The sequence below is a fragment of the Vitis vinifera genome, chromosome 3 (genome assembly GCF_030704535.1).
Source record: "Vitis vinifera cultivar Pinot Noir 40024 chromosome 3, ASM3070453v1".
Classification (NCBI taxonomy): domain Eukaryota; kingdom Viridiplantae; phylum Streptophyta; class Magnoliopsida; order Vitales; family Vitaceae; genus Vitis; species Vitis vinifera.
The window spans coordinates 17,468,515-17,485,691 of NC_081807.1; the positions used below are offsets into that span (position 1 = coordinate 17,468,515).

At 34.2% G+C, this 17,177-nt stretch overlaps 2 protein-coding genes across 2 annotated transcripts; both read right to left on the reverse strand.

The window, feature by feature from the left end:
- Positions 1 to 7,912: 7,912 nt before the first annotated feature.
- LOC104878940 (acetyl-CoA-benzylalcohol acetyltransferase-like) lies at positions 7,913 to 8,704 on the reverse strand. The gene has a single exon (XM_010649933.3). The coding sequence runs from the start codon at positions 8,702 to 8,704 to the stop codon at positions 7,913 to 7,915; it is 792 nt and encodes a 263-aa protein (XP_010648235.3).
- Positions 8,705 to 10,880: 2,176 nt separating this feature from the next.
- Positions 10,881 to 12,191, reverse strand: LOC100251354 (acetyl-CoA-benzylalcohol acetyltransferase-like). Its single transcript, XM_002266018.1, has one exon. The coding sequence runs from the start codon at positions 12,189 to 12,191 to the stop codon at positions 10,881 to 10,883; it is 1,311 nt and encodes a 436-aa protein (XP_002266054.1).
- Between the last annotated feature and the right edge of the window lie 4,986 nt (positions 12,192 to 17,177).

The following is a 17,177-nucleotide window of genomic DNA, read 5'->3' on the forward strand; positions in this document are numbered from 1 at the left end:
TTTAAAAATTAGAATGGACACGAAAAATGTGAAGATTCCTAATTCTCTTCGTCTTTTAAATTTTAAAAATTTTTGAAAAATAAAAATGAATAAAAAATTAGTGAGAGATGTGAAATTCCACATTGTTACTAACTATTATAATTTGTTTTGTATTTTCAATATTTCAACCAATATTTTATATAATTAAATTTAAATTATAAGAATTATTTTATTAATACAAATTTCAATTACATAACTAACTTAGTGTTTGAACAATGTATACTTATTTAAATTATTTTAATTTTTTTACTTTCTATAAATATCTAATTAGACTTACAATTCATTGAAATTATTCATTTTTTTACTTCATAAACCAATTATATTGTTTTTTCGCATTTTCAATATTCATCCAATTTTTTCCACAAATAAGTTCAATTTAAAATAAAATAAATTAATTGACTCTCAATTTATAAATTATGTCATTGATTTTTTTTTTTTACAATATTTAGTTTATTTAATTTTTTTTTCTTCACCTCTTTGGTTTGTCACTTTATATTAAAAAATAAAATAAATTCTAATTTATTTTCTTTTAGAGAATTTATATTTTCACAAATTATTCAATATTTTTCAATTTTTATAAAATAAATCCTCAAATTATATAGTTGGATGTTGTGAAGAGTTAAAACTTTTGTGTTGCTGTGGATCCTGCATTTTAGCTCATGCGTTTTTCACTTGATGACGAACTCGATTTTATTTGAAAAATGATTTTATTTATTAGAATATGACTTGGAGTCACCACTTATTTTTGTTTTATTTTTAAAGGGTAAACAAAATAAGAAAGAAAACCCTAAGTGTAACTTCTTATTTTGGAAAAGACGGTTTACGAAAAATTGGATCAGACTCGAGGGTCAGGTTACTTATCGGGAAGGTACGATAAAGACCGTAGCACCCCTTTAAATCCCTAAAGTCGGGTCTCTACTAATAAAATGAAGCTAATGTAGCAATCAATAAGAAAATCAATGAATACCGTCATGATCATATACTGATAGCGAAAGCATATATGGATGATAGTCTGAGTGAGAAAAGATGCGTACCTGAGCGACTAACCATCATGTGCTATCAAGAGAGGGGGTTAGTGCACAATTTAGGAATAATTTCGAGCATGTCATAGAGTTGAATAAAATCAATCATGCATGGCAAATTAAATCATTCAATCACTCAATCAATCAATTATAAAATCATTTATGTTGGGCCCCCACCCATGCCCAATTTATTTTAGCATGACTTAATTCCATTAATTCCATTATTTGGAATTATGGAATTAAGTTCATGCTTATTTCAAAACGCTTTAAAAACGAGAAAAATGTGTAAAAGACTTGCCGAAGAGAAAATAACAATCTATTTATTGAAAATGAGATTTTGGGAACCTAAAAACTCTAAGAATAAAAAATAAAATATGGAGCTTTGATTATTAAAAAAAAAAAAACAAAATCCAAAAGGTGATTTGAATAAAAGGATTTAGGAAATTATTTTCAAAGCCAATGATGGTGAAACGGAAAAGAAAAATAAAGAAGAGAGAAAAAAAAAAAAAAAAGGTGACACGTGGACACCAAGATTTGCATGCCAAAGGTGGCCATGCATCATTCCAACCAAATCCAAACCCCATTGTTTTTGTTTGATTCAAACCCCGAGAGAATAGTTAGCTGCCTTGGTCCTGATCTTCTAGAATGAGTTGCTTTCTCTTCCGCTACATGGGGTACGCGTGCCCCCTTTCATGGGACAAATAAAGTCTGACAGCATAACCCAGCAAGCCTCTGTCATTCATGTTGAGAGCCTTCTGTGCTGCTTCTGGAGTAGCAAACTCAACATGACCAAAGCTCTTGGACCTCTCGTCTGCATCTGAGGAGTGGCAGGGGTATTGGGAGCTTTCTTCCTAGATTTTGAATCGGTTTACTTCAACACCTACCATTTCCCTATCATTATCATTCTTCTTTGGGGTCTTGGAAGGCTCTTCCTCATCGTTTTCTTCTTCGGATGAATCTTACTCTGAAGGATCCTCCTTTCTCCTCATCAGTCTTCATTCATACCCCAGCTGCAGAATACATTATTCCTCCTCTCCACTTTAATCCAGCTGCATTTAGTAGGCTTTTTCAACTCTCTGGTCCACATCAGCCTCCATATCTCCATGACGCCATCCCATCTAGCATCTACTGCATATAGGTTAGACCTCACTGCATAGTTCCCCACATTGCCAGATTCGATCTTAAAGAGATGATCAGTCACTACTCTTCCTAGGTCAACCTCATGGTGAGTCCTATAACACCTCCCATTTGTACTTGCCATGTACTTCCATAGCAACAGTGTAGAAGACGAGGCAGAGGCAGAAGCTGCTCAAAAACAAGGATGCAAACACTTGGAGATGGTGAATATTTGGGATTCATTGATGAACTAGAGACAATCATAGGAGTGCCAGGACCTCCTCTTGGCAACTAACGCATCAACGCGTTTTGATCGAGCAAGGGACAAAAGAGATTATTGGCACTAGATGAATGCACAAGACCCCGCCAGAAGCACTCGGAATTGAAGTATTAGCTGAATAATCTATGTGAAATACCATTGCAAAATGGCGACATGCATTCACAACAGAGTCGTCCTTAGGATAAAGGAGATCTAGTTCTGCACTGGCAGCAATTATTGTTATCAAAAGAATCTTGAAAACAAATTTCTCCCCTCCATAAGCTGAGTTTTTGTCTTTACACTCAAGTCAGCCTTTATATCTGATGTGTCAGTCCGACGCCAAGAAGTATCCACAGAGGAAGCTAATGAAGTTGACAATTGTCTCTGTATAAATGCCTCTTCGGTAGAAGACATCCATACTTCCATTTTTGGGCATGACTGCTGCTAAAGCAAGGTTGATGCAACGATCCAGAGGCACCAAAAGCGGGGTAGAGAGTTCAAAAGCATGAATTAGACTGAGCCTCCCATCCAGGGTTATCAGCAGATAAGAAACTGAACAACTGAGGCATGTGCGTTATTCCCTCACCAACAAGTGCACTGGCAGTGGCTGCAACAGACATGGCCAATGATTTCCTTAACTTAGCTGCAGCAGCAGCCGCTATTGTAGCAGCTACTGTGGGGGATAGGGAGTCACGTGCATGAACGATATACATGTGGGGGGATAGAGAAATGATGAGTGGGAAATGGGTATTGTGGAATGTGAAGGTTGAGAGGATAACGAGATGGAGGTGACAGTGAATGGAACGTGGTTTAACGGGTATTGAAATAAAGTGATGATGGGTATGGGTGATGATGTAGAGAGAGAAGTGGGTTTGAAGGGTTCGGTGGGTGAGAGTATATACATGGGGGGTATAGTGAGTGGTGAGCATGAATGGTAAGGTGATTTTCTCCGTCTCTAACAAGGCTCAAACCCATGAGGAACTTCAATCAATCAGTCCACCAAAAAGACCCTCATCACTTCATCTGTTTCAGTTTGAGAACCCGTGTAGGCATGTGATGGGCTCTCATCTTTAATCAATTTACGGAACTTGCAAATGCCCTCTGTAGCCATGTCTTTACCAGTATATGTTACATTAAATATCAATAATCTGCTCCTCGGTCTAGATCTTTCAACTGATAGACTTCACACCACGGCTCGTCACGGCTTTTATCTCATGGTAGATATTGACTCCGGTTTTCTCACAGGTTGTGTACTATCACCACTATCCGCTTCAATAGTGGATATCTACCAGAGAACAAAAACCCAACAGCTCTCTGCATCATTTATATTGCGACATGGAGGCAATTCTCAAAAGGTGCTCTTATTATCAGAGCAATACCACCAAAGCGGAAGGACATGACCGGCTCAATAGATCGATATTGTTCACCATTGACAATATTTTTGACAAGATGGGAGATGGCCTTATCATGATTGGCAAAATATCCTCGTTTGTAACATGGTAAAAATACCAATCACCCCAACTGTGATGGCACAAACCTGGCATTCTTCAACATTGCCCTGTCCGTATCGCACCTTGGATTTTGCTCTGTTGCCTGATATGGATACTCATGCATCTCACCAAACCACCCAGATTTATTACTCGAACTTTCTGAACAGGATCCTTTGGAACTGATTGTAACCTTTCAAAGAAATACTAGTGGCTCTAGAACATGGTTTCAGTATAGTAACCTCCATTCCATCTCCAGCCTCACGCGTTCCAACAATGAACTCACAAATTTTAAAATAGCATGTATGGTAGGAGAAAGAACAGGGGTGAAAACAAAGGAGAATCTTAAGAAAGCAACATGCAGAAATGACCAGATGGCAAACAATGTTGAGCCTCATTTCAAGCATTAATCCATGGGCTATGAACAGGGGAATGAAAGAAAAAAAAATCAAGTCAATCCATACGAACCTATGTACATGATAACCTCAAATGAGATCCAGAAAAATGAGATATTAGCAGAGCAAGCATATCCAAGCAGTGAATGAGAGCTAAAACAAACAGAAAAACGCATGAAAGACAATGTGATGGGAAAATATGAACTGAAAATTGACAATGCTCGCACCTGGGAGAGCTCCTCTCTAGCAGAGATGAATGGGAAAACTCATGAGCTCATCTTCATCCTTGCTTCTCTTTCTTGCTCTCCAAGAGACTCCCTCTCAGAATATCTCAAAAAAAAAACAGCAATGAATCCTCACCCTCTGGCTAAGACTTGCCTCTGAAGCTCCCAGAACCTCCTCCAAATCTCTGTCCAAACAATCATGAAAAATCTCTTCCTTACCTTTAACTTGCTCCCCTCAAACCTCCAATGTCTCTACTCCTCTCTCCGTTTTTTTCTTAGTTAACCCAGAAAACTCAATCTGTCTCCTCCCTCAGCTAAACTTGCCCTTCAAGCTCTCTCTCAAGTCACTCTCTGTTTTTCTTTTAGCAAAAACCTCTCTCTCAGGCTAAACCTCTTGCCCTCAAAGCCAGCAGCAAAATCACCTTCCCCCCCTCGTCTCAGGTCCAGACTTGCCCCTCAAGAAAGAATCTTCTTCTAGAAAATATCTCAGCCAACCTCCCAAAAACACTCCTACCTCTGCCAGAATATCCTCTCTCTCATCCGCTCCTCATAACGGTCTGTAATGCCAAAAGAATGTTCCCCTACGTGTCATCCTCTCATTCGCCCATCAACTCCACTAAGCTGATTCTCTGTCCACCACGTGGCTCTTAAGAGCATTCCACCTGGCAAAATGAGCTACAGGGAATGCATGAAAGTGAGGTCCAAAGTGGGGTCTACAGTTGCATTAGATTATTTTTTCTTGGCATAGGAGGTGACTGGTTTGTAACCTATATAGCAAGTTGTGTTTTCAATTTTTTTTTTCAACAACGCTCACATGTGGCAAAATGCTATTGGTGCAAAATTGGGGGTATGGTACTAAAATGTATATTTTGGTACCGTAGCATAACCCAAAAAGGAAACAATAATAGCTACATGAAGTGAAAATGAAAAAAAAATTCATTAAAAAAATAATGAAAATGAAATGATAAATATATGCTTAATAGTAATTAAGGAAGAGAATGAAGTAAATTCTTACTCAAGAAGTTATGAGGTAAGAAAAAACAATAATAATAATAATAAATAAATAAATAAATAAAATTATTGAAAAGTGTTCCAAATTTTTAATTAGTATAGATTCTTTTTATAAAAAATATTATATAAAATATTTTTTAGTTGATATATCATTATAATATTATATTTTCTTATAAAATAAAAAAAATTATTAGAAATATCTTTATAAATATTTTAGATCATAAGAGGAAAAAGTTATAAGATGGAAATAAGCTTATAGAGACCATACAAGATGGATAGAGATGTGAAGGAGAATAGAAGATACTCGGTGGAGTGAGAAGGCTCGTGATAGGGTATGTATACAAAGAATGAGAAAACATAAGATATTTTGGGAATCTAATAATTGTATTTGGTTTTATCATATGTAATGTTTTTTATTGTATAATGGAAAGAATTTCTCTCATCCGTGAATGTAAGCATGTTTAGCCGAACCATATTAAAACCTCGTACATATTTGTGTTGATTGTTTTATTTTATTTTTATTCTTAATCTAACGTTGTTGTTAACATTAAAGTTTCCGCTGACACAACAAAAACTTAATGATGATTGAGACAAAGGGGTATTTGATGAAAAAGCAATTCACAAGATAAATTATAAACTTAAAAATGGCAATTCCCACTTTTGAACTAATTTTGATAACATAAATTATAAACCACAAAATTTTATAATAAAAAAAAAAATCTGACTAACCACTTAAAATAAAACATGGAAATTAAATTTTAAAATTTTATATCTTTCTATTCCATGTTTGACATTTTTACAAAATAAATATTTGATATTAATTAAATCCTTTCCACTTCAAGATGTATCCTTTTTTTTTTTTTAAAATCAAAATTTTATTATTAATTTATTCATATATTAAATTTTCTAAAAAAAAAAAACTGTATTTTAATTTATTTATGAGAATTATATTGAATCAAACTCTATTTTAATTTATTTATGTTTGAAATTGATTTTTTAAAATAAAATCTTCTACTCTTAGGTAAATAACACAATAAAAAAAAAATTCTAAATAAACTTTATGTAATTGATCTATAAGAATTATTTTTTCAATAAATAGTTTACATTAAAAAAAAATGACTGTATTTCTTTAAATAGCTTTCATAAAAGGTAACAATGGTGCCCAATTAGATTAGGTAAAATAGCCTTTTGTTTCTAAAATTTATTTTCATTATTTTTTTATGCAAATTGTTTCTTAAAAAGTTTGAAGAAAAAAAAATTAAAAAGAAAAATTAGAAGAAAAGAAATTTGCTACTGTTTTAATTATTTGGTTATGCATGGAAATGTTGAAAGTAAGACAATTAAATTGTTGAAAAATTAAATTTCCATAATATTTTCTAAGTTTGATATTCCAAAGTTTTCCCTAATATTGCTTTTTTTTTTTCCCTTTTGTTTTTTTAATCTCATTTTCCATATCATCCAACCATAGGAAAATTATTTTTCTTACTATTTTTATTTCTTTCCTTAATAAGACTACAATTAATAGCTAAAAAATTATTATTATTTTAATAAAAGAAAATATGAAAATGTGTGTTTTTTTTCTTATAACTTTAATAATAATATATGAAATCATATAACTAAATGAAGATTTTACTCCACTCAACCTAAGGTAATATCAAATATGTATATTTTTATTTTTATTAATTCTGTACTTGAGAATATAATTATAATTCAACAATAATAAAATTTATGGGTACTTGTGTTTTATCAAGCACGCCTACCTCATTTATTTCCACAACTTCCACAACCACAGATGACTTCAGTTCAAAAGCAAAACCCTAACATGCAGAGGATTAATGGCGTCGTGCTGGTCCACAAGAAGTAAAGACCGTAAGGTTCGCATCACTCTAGAATTGAAGCATGTCATGTTCTTTGAGGCTCACCCACGCTTCAACTCCATCACCGTATTCTGTGTCCTGCAGGCCAACCATTTCTATAGGAATAGCACATCTACTCACCCAGCAGGGCTTCCCCCACCCAAAATCAACTTCATTCAGAGGGAACTTGCACCAGCTAGTGAACATTTGCACATCTACCTCCTCTTTACCTAATTCTTCGTTTACCTCATTAAAGGATTTTATCGCAGTCGCGAACACATCCTCCTAACTTAGTGTTTCTATCCATATTGCGCCACTTACTAAGCCCACCAGATCTGCCAAACTGGGCAACTCCATTTTGCTATCGTCCGCTACAAATCTGGCAGCCGCTAGTCTATAGAGGTTCCCACAACAATTGTCTGGTAAAGCTGGAACAATTTTCCCACGCAAGTTAGTAGAATGGACCGCGAGGGAAGTCCTCAGGTGTCCATGTTTTCCTTGACTTACCCCATGAGAGCTCTCCACATGAGTGATGTCACCACATTAACTCGTGAAACTTGATGCTTCAAGCCGGGACCAGGAGTACTAGTCTCAGAATTGGCTTTGGCTTTGGCTTTGAGCGACGATATGTTGGCCCCATCAAACATGAACCTCATGGTCACAAACTTTTCTGCTCCATGGATCTTTGGGGGAGGCGGGGACTTGAGTGTTGGTAAGTCTTTTGCAGGCAAGAGAGAAGCCAAACTGAAACATGGCAAAATTGCTTCATTTATCCCTTCGCTGCTTGCAGTTGCCCATGTACTAATGAATTTAGATGTCGTGAATCCATCAACAAGGGTGTGGGAAATGCGTACTCCAATCACTAGCCCTCCGCATTCAAGCATGGTGGTTTGAATTGTTATTAGCGGACTTGTGAATTTTCCACCTACGAAATGAATCACCTCCTCTATAATCTCATCTCTCTTGCTTAGAAGTTGAGTGAGTTGGGCATCCACTTTGGCCTCCAAATATTCGGCTCCTTGGTCGTTACACTCAACCGAATGACTATCTTTGATATATGTTCCCGCTAGTGGGTAGAATCGAGTCAAGGTCTCAGACAACGATTTCTCCAAACGTTGGCATCTTTCAACATTTTCAACTTTGCTGCTGGTGCCATGAGTGGGATAGTAGAATACAAAAGCTACTTTGACTTGAGGTACGAGTTGATCAATTGGGGATAGCTTCCAAGTGCGGAGATGGGATGGCGTTGGAGACGATGGTTTTATTAACTTCCTGGATAGGATTTGGACCTCCATTGTTGGGTGGACTACAATCAAATTTTGACACAAAAAGGAAAATTTCGAAATGGGGAAAACTTGGAATAATTAACTGTCAACTGGAATGTTTGGAAAGGCATCTTATGTATATATAGATGAGAAAAAATGGGCATCTTGAAAGAAAGGGTTATTATTATTACCCAATTTGTTATTTGTAACGTCATTTTTTACTAATGCAGTATTTTACATTCTTAAAATACACTCCCTTATTCCTTCCCCCTCTCTTTCCTCTCTCCTCTCCCCTCTCTCCTCCCCAACCTCATGTCCTAATTGCAACACTTATTTTATTTTTTTTTTTATTTTTTTTCCCCAACCCCCACCTCATATTTTAGCATTTTTTTTCTTTTATTTTTATCTTCCTCTTCATCTCTACCCACCCAACCCCCCACCCCACATAAACTTTGGTTTTTTTTTCTTTTCATTTCTTTTATTTTTTCACACTCAATTATTTTTCATATTCTTCTTATATTTTAAAATAAAATAATTTCTTTAAATAATAAATTATAAAATGATTTTTTCACAAAAAGTATATTATGTAAAATGATTTTATTAAACAAATAAATGAATTAGAATTTTATAATTATTATAAGCAAAAATTTATGTCATGAAGAATTTTCTAACTATTATAAACGAAAAGTAATTTAGTAACTATTATAAACAAAAAAAAAAAAATCGATTTTTATAATTATTATAAGCAAAAAATTTAGCCCAACCATCGCCGTCGATGGTCATCGACTTCCATCCCTACTCCAAACCCTAGCCGTCGCCGTCGTTGCAACCTCCCAAGATGCTGGAGCCCCACTCGGGTCGATGGAGCTCCGCCCAAGTCGTCGGTTTTATAAATCTTATTTGAAAATTGTCATCAAATGATTGAATTTTGTAATTCATTATATTTCGTATGTGATTCACAGCCTTAATCAACTAGAATTTAGGTTCAATATGTTGAGAGGAGGTTAGATAGAATTTTTTTATTATTATTATTAAAAATGGTATATGTGAAAAAAAATATGACAAAAAAGTGTTACGTTTAGCACAAGGAATGTTGCGAATAGCAACTTGTAGACCCCAAAATTTGTCCCTTTTTATTTTTATTTTTTAGATTAACTTTGAGCCCAATTTTGTTCTTAGATTTTAAATTCCAATTACATGTATTTTTTTTTTTTTGCCTACTCACCATTTAATAGCTTTTATTATTTTGTATATCATTTTATTTTATTTTATTACTAATACTTTTATTTTATTATTATTATTACTATTACTATTATTATTACTATTACTATTATTATTATTATTATTATTATTATTATTATTATTATTATTATATCTATTTTATTTTTCTCTCTCCTCTCTCCTCTCTCTTCCTACTTTCCAACCACCCCACCCACTTTTTCTCTCTCTTCCTATTCTTCCCACATGGCCTGCCCCTCTCTCTCCCTCCCTCCCCCCCCATTTTTTTCTCCCTATTTTGCCCCTCATTTTTTCCCTCCTCTCTCATCTCTGTTATTTCCTCCTTTCCCCTTACCAAGATATGGCGGATCCCCTCCCCCACTCTGATTTTTTTTTTTCCTCATTTCCCTTTACCGAGACATGGCGGACCCCCCCTCCCCCACTCTGATTTTTTTTTTTTTTTTTTTTGGCCGCCTCCCTGGATTGAAGAGTTTTTTTTTCTCCTCATTTCCCCTTACCGAGACACGGCGGACCCCCCTCCCCCACTTTGATTTTTTTTTTTCTTTTTGGTCGCCCCCCCACCCCACTCTGATTTTTTTATTTCTTTTTGGCCACCCTCCTGGATTGAAGAGTTTTTTTTTTTTTTCTTTTTCCATTTTAGGTTTTTTCTTTTCTTCCTCCATTCCTCTTCTTCTTCCCATGACCAACCCCCCATTTTTTCTTCTATTCCTCCTCTATTCTCCATTTTTTCTTTTTTAGATTATTAAATGAAGATTTTACTCCACTCAACCTAAGGTAATATCAAATATGTATATTTTTATTTTTATTAATTCTGTACTTGAGAATATAATTATAATTTAACAATAATAAAATTTATGGGTACTTGTGTTTTATCAAGCACGCCTACCTCATTTATTTCCACAACTTCCACAACCACAGATGACTTCAGTTCAAAAGCAAAACCCTAACATGCAGAGGATTAATGGCATCATGCTGGCCCACAAGAAGTAAAGGTCGTAAGGTTTGCATCACTCTGGAATTGAAGCATGTCATGTTCTTTGAGGCTCACCCACGCTTCAACTCCATCACCGCATTCTGTGTCCTGCAGGCTAACCATTTCTAAAGGAGTAGCACATCTACTCACCCAGCAGGGCTTCCCCCACCCAAAATCAACTTCATTCAGAGGGAACTTGCACCAGCTAGTGAACATTCGCACATCTACCTCCTCTTTACCCAATTCTTCGTTTACCTCATTAAAGGATTTTATCGCAGTCGGGAACACATCCTCCTGACTTAGTGTTTCTGTCCATATTGCGCCACTTACTAAGCCTACCAGATCTGCCAAACTGGGCAACTCCATTTTGCTATCGTCCACTACAAATCTGGCAACCGCTAGTTTATAGAGGTTCCCACAACAATTGTCTGGTAAAGCTGGAACAATTTTCCCACGCAAGTTAGCAGAATGGACCGCAAGGGAAGTCCTCAGGCGTCCATGTTTTCCTTGACTTACCCCAATGAGAGCTCTCCATATGAGTGCTGTCACCACCTCAACTCGTGAAACTTGATGCTTCAAGCTGGGACCAGGAGTACTAGTCTTAGAATTAGCTTTGGCTTTGGCTTTGAGCGACGATATGTTGGCCCCATCAAACACGAACCTCATGGTCACAAACTTTTCTGCTCCATGGATCTTTGGGGGAGGCGAGGGCTTGAGCGTTGGTAAGTCTTTTGCAGGCAAAAGAGAAGCAAAATTGAAACATGGCAAAATTGCTTCATTTATCCCTTCGCTGCTTGCAGTTGCCCATGTACTAATAAATTTAGATGCCGTGAATCCATCAACAAGGGTGTGAGAAATGCGTACTCCAATCACTAGCCCTCCGCATTCAAACATGGTGGTTTGAATTGTCATTAGCGGACTTGTGAATTTTCCACTTGCGAAATGAATCACCTCCTCTATAATCTCATCTCTTTTGCTTAGAAGTTGAGTGAGTTGGGCATCCACTTTGGCCTCCAAATATTCGGCTCCTTGGTCGTTACACTCAACCGAATGACTATCTTTGATATATGTTCCCGCTAGTGGGTAGAATTGAGTCAAGGTCTCAGACAACGATTTCTCTAAACGTTGGCATCTTTCAACATTTTCAACTTTGCTGTTGGTGCCATGAGCGGGATAGTAGAATGCAAAAGCCGCTTTGACTTGAGGTACAAGTTGATCAATTGGGGATAGCTTCCAAGTGCGGAGATGGGATGGTGTTGGAGACGATGGTTTTCTCAACTTCCTGGATGGGATTTGGACCTCCATTGTTGGGTGGACTACAATCAAATTTTGACACAAAAAGGAAAATTTCGAAATGGGGAAAACTTGGAATAATTAACTATCAACTGGAATGTTTGGAAAGACATCCTATGTATATGTAGATGAGAAAAAATGGGCATCTTGAAAGAAAGGGTTATTATTATTACCCAATTTGCTATTTGTAACGTCATTTTTACTAATGCGGTATTTTACATTCTTAAAAAACACTCCCTTATTCCTTCCCCCTCTCTTTCCTCTCTCCTCCCCAACCTCGTGTCCTAATTGCAACACTTATTTTATTTTTTTTATTTTTTTTTCCCAACCTCCACCCCACATTTTAGCATTTTTTTTTCTTTTATTTTTATCTTCCTTTTCATCTCTACCCACCCAACCCCCCACCCCACATAAACTTTGGTTTTTTTTTCTTTTCATTTCTTTTATTTTTTCACACTCAATTATTTTTCATATTCTTCTTATATTTTAAAATAAAATAATTTCTTTAAATAATAAATTATAAAATGATTTTTTCACAAAAAGTATATTATGTAAAATGATTTTATTAAACAAATAAATGAATTAGAATTTTATAATTATTATAAGTAAAAATTTATGTCATGAAGAATTTTCTAACTATTATAAACGAAAAGTAATTTAGTAACTATTATAAACAATAAAAAAAAAATCGATTTTTATAATTATTATAAGCAAAAAATTTAGCCCAACCACCGCCGTCGGTGGTCACCGACTTCCATCCCTACTCCAAACCCTAACCGTCGCCGCCGCTGCAACCTCCCAAGATGCTGGAGCCCCACCCGGGTCGTTGGAGCCCCGCCCAAGTCGTCGATTTTATAAATCTTATTTGAAAATTGTCATCAGATGATTGAATTTTGTAATTCATTATGTTTTGTATGTGATTCATAGCCTTAATCAACTAGAATTTAGGCTCAATATGTTGAGAGGAGGTTAGATAGATATTTTTTTTTTATTATTATTAAAAATGGTATATGTGAAAAAAAATATGACAAAAAAGTGTTACGTTTAGCACAAGGAATGTTGCGAATAGCAACTTGTAGACCCCAAAATTTGTCCCTTTTTATTTTTATTTTTTAGATTAACTTTGAGCCCAATTTTGTCATTAGATTTTAAATTCCAATTACATGTATTTTTTTTTTGCCCACTCACCATTTAATAGCTTTTATTATTTTGTATATCATTTTATTTTATTTTATTACTAATACTTTTATTTTATTATTATTATTACTATTATTATTATTATATCTATTTTATTTTTATTTTTTTCTTTTCTCTCTCCTCTCATCTCTCTTCCTACTCTCCAACCACCCCACCCACTTTTTCTCTCTCTTCTTATTCTTCCCACACGCCCCCCCCCCCCCCCCCCCCCCCAACTCTTTCCTTTTCCCCCCATTTTGCTCCCTATTTTTTCCCTCCTCTCTCCTCCTTTCCCCTTACCAAGACACGACGGACCCCCCCCCCCCCCCTTCTTCCCCCACTCTGATTTTTTTTTTTTTTTTTGGCCGCCCCCCTGGATTGAAGAGTTTTTTTTCCTTCCTTTTTCTTTCATCTTTTTCCATTTTAGGTTTTTTCTTTTCTTCTTCCATTCCTCTTCTTCTTCCCACGACTAACCCCCTATTTTTTCTTCCCTTCCTCCTCCATTCTCTATTTTTTCTTTTTAGTTTTTCTCCTCCCATTTTCCCAAGAGGGTCGACCCCCATTTTATTTTTTATTTTTTCCTTTTTTTTCTTTCCCCTAAAACACCCAACAGTCGGCTCTCCCATTTCTCTTCCATTTTTATTTTTTATTTTTATTTTTATTTTTATTTTTATTTCAATTTATTTTATTTTATTTTCTTTGTGTTTCCCTAAAAAATCATCCACTAATGCCGGTAAGATCATCGGCCGGGCGCCGTCAGCAAGCCCCAGTCGGCCGACGACCTCATCCCTTTTCTCTCATTATCTCACTTCCCGTATCACTTATTTTCCATTATTATTATTATTATTATTATTATTATTATTATTATTATTATTATTATTATTATTGTTATTGTTATTATTATTATTGTTATTGTTATTGTTATTTTATTTTATTTTAATACTAATTATTGTTTGTGAAATTTGGATTGTTAAATTAATATGAAATTTGGGGTTAATTTGTTTTGGGTAGATTAATACGTAATTTGATTTAATTTATTGTTAGTGAATTAATTTGAAATTTGTTAATTTGGGTTTGTAGGTATATTGTATTTGGTGATTAATTTGGGGATATTTGGATTATATCAATTGCATATTGTTTATTTGGACTTGGACCTATTATTAAGTTATTATTTGTTTGGGCTTATTGGATTAGACTTGAAATATTATTTCTCTTGACCATGTATTTTTTTTTATGTGGGCTTGTTAATTGATGTGAATTTTGGGACCCATAACGTGGGTGAGATTTGTTGGATTATTTGAATATTTGATATGGGTTTGGGCTTGACCCATTTGAATTGTTTAATTTGGACATGGGACAATTGTGGTGTGTATTAAACTAGGCTTAGATTATGAAATATTGAATGTAGGTCTAGTAGAATTTATTTTAATTTATCCAATTTTAGGTTTGGTTGATTGTGTTTGTATTTTTTGTTATTAATTTGGATGTTCTGGGTTAAGACTTATAGTAATTTGGGCTCATTTTAATTGACGAAATTTATGGGACTAATTTGAAATTGGAATTTGGGTTTGAATATTTGTTTGAGATTTTATACATCTTTGGATATTTACATTTGTGCTACTTTTGTTTTTGCATGGACCCCTTCTGCAATCTTGTTGGTTGAGTACGAATTGATGACACGTGGAGCTTGTTGTAAGTTTATTTGGGTACATATTTTATTTCCCACTTTTATTTGATTTTATTTTAATTAGTTCTTATAAATATTTGTTCGTATATATTTATTGAGTGTGTACAGAATTGAAAATCGAACAAATTAGAATTTTTTTTAAATGAGAGGAAGAATTCAGTAAATATGTTCTAATAAAATACTAATTTTAAAATATTCTTTTTAATAAAAGAAAGTTTTTTTTTCATTATTTATAAAAATTCAGAAAAATGCATTTAGAGAAATCCAAAAAAATTGTTTTTAATAGAATTCAAAAAATTGTTTTTAATGACGTTGTTAAAAAATTTCTTTGTTTAATAAAAATTGTCCAAAAATTGTTTTGTAAATAAAGTTGTTCCAAAAATTAATTTTTAATAAAATTATCTTAAAATATTTTTTCAAATGAATTTTATTTTTCCTTAATTAAAATGGGATTAAAAGTGTTTCAGAAATAGAGAATTTAAATCTTTGTTTTTTAATTAAAATTTCTTTTGCAAATAAAGTTATGTCATTTTAAATAATTTATAAAAATCACTCTTTTAAATGAAAATGAATCTAAATACTTTTGTAAATAAAATTGTAAAAATTCATTATTTTCTAGTAAAAGCAAGTAAAAATAATTTTTGTGGCCAAATTGAAATTTTGTAATGAATTCTTTTGATACAATAAGTGTAAATAGTTTTTTTGAAAATTGAATACAACTGAAATTGAGAAAATAAATTGATTCTTTTTTATAAGTAAATAAATGGAAATCATTAATTCAAAATCATTTTTAATAAATCCTTTGAAATTTCTTTAAAACTTTTTTTTAATATCTTTTATTTATTTAATTCAATAAATCATTTTGCATAATTCTATTATTATTTATTTTGTGTATTTTTGTAATTCGATTTCATCATTGTTTTTGTGCATATTAATTTTCATCATGACTTGTATATTGATTATTTTTCTTGGTATCCATAATTAATTAATTAATTGCTACAATTTCCTCAATTCGTTTAGTAGAGGTCGTACGTATACGGGCTTAGAGGGGTGCTACGGCTCACCACCGTACCTTCCCAATGAGTAACCTGACCCTCAGACCCAGATTCGGTTTTTCACAAACCCGTTTTTTCCTTCAGGAGTCACACTTAGGGTTTTTCTTTCTTATTTTGTTTTTCCCTTTAAAAATAAAACAAAAATAAGTGGCGACTCCAAGTCTTCTTCTAAAAATCAAAATTTCACCAAACAAAATAAAAATTGAGCTCGCCATCGAGTGAGAACGCATCGAGCAAAAATACAGGGTCTATAAAATGGCGACTCCACTGAGGATTTTTAGAGGGTCAAACTTGAACTCGAGTTGAGGGGAATGTGGTGTTTGATTGGTTGATCAATGGATACCCCTCTCTATGTGTCTTGGTATGATTGATTGTTGATTACACGTTGAGAGCTTTGGTATGTTTGTCTGTAATACATGTTTGGTTGTTATGTTCATTTATGATGTCGATATGTTGATTACACCGATTGATTCTCTTACCTACTTTAGCATAGTGACTCTTCTTGTTATATGATTATCTTGCTTTCCTAGACATGTATATTCTCATTTTTGTATATCTCATTCATCTTGGCATGATTGATTCTATTTGTTGTATATTATTTTGTTTATCTCGTCATATTGTCTATTCTTGTTATATTCCTATCTTGCTTATCATATTATTGCCTAGCTTGTGTGTAGATATGAGTGATATACTTGTTATTTGCATGATTGCTTGGTGCATAACTGTTATTCTTCTATGTGATGCATGTATTGCTTGTCTGTGCGGGACACACATCTATCCCCTTACCTCCAACTCCCTAGTCTCGATCGACCTTATTTCACTTGATCTCGTATTTGATATGAGACTTGTTACTTTGTTTGCTCTTCGACCGAGCTAGCGGTTAGGAGTAGGGTCTAGCGACGGGCTATACCGATGTTTGGGAGCATTCTGGAGGAAAGCGACACTTTGATGTCAATTGGAGTCCTATCATTGAAGACTTGTATAACCTGAAGCTAGGTTCCATGGATAGTTGTGTGGCCGTTGTGTTTCTTTTTCTACTTTAGCTTCATAGGAATTTCGGATGCACACACACCACTCACC

Excerpts from the sequence above, each read along its gene's own strand:
- LOC104878940 (XM_010649933.3), bottom strand. The coding sequence starts at position 8,704 with ATGGAGGTCCAAATCCTATCCAGGAAGTTAATAAAACCATCGTCTCCA.
- LOC100251354 (XM_002266018.1), bottom strand. The coding sequence starts at position 12,191 with ATGGAGGTCCAAATCCCATCCAGGAAGTTGAGAAAACCATCGTCTCCA.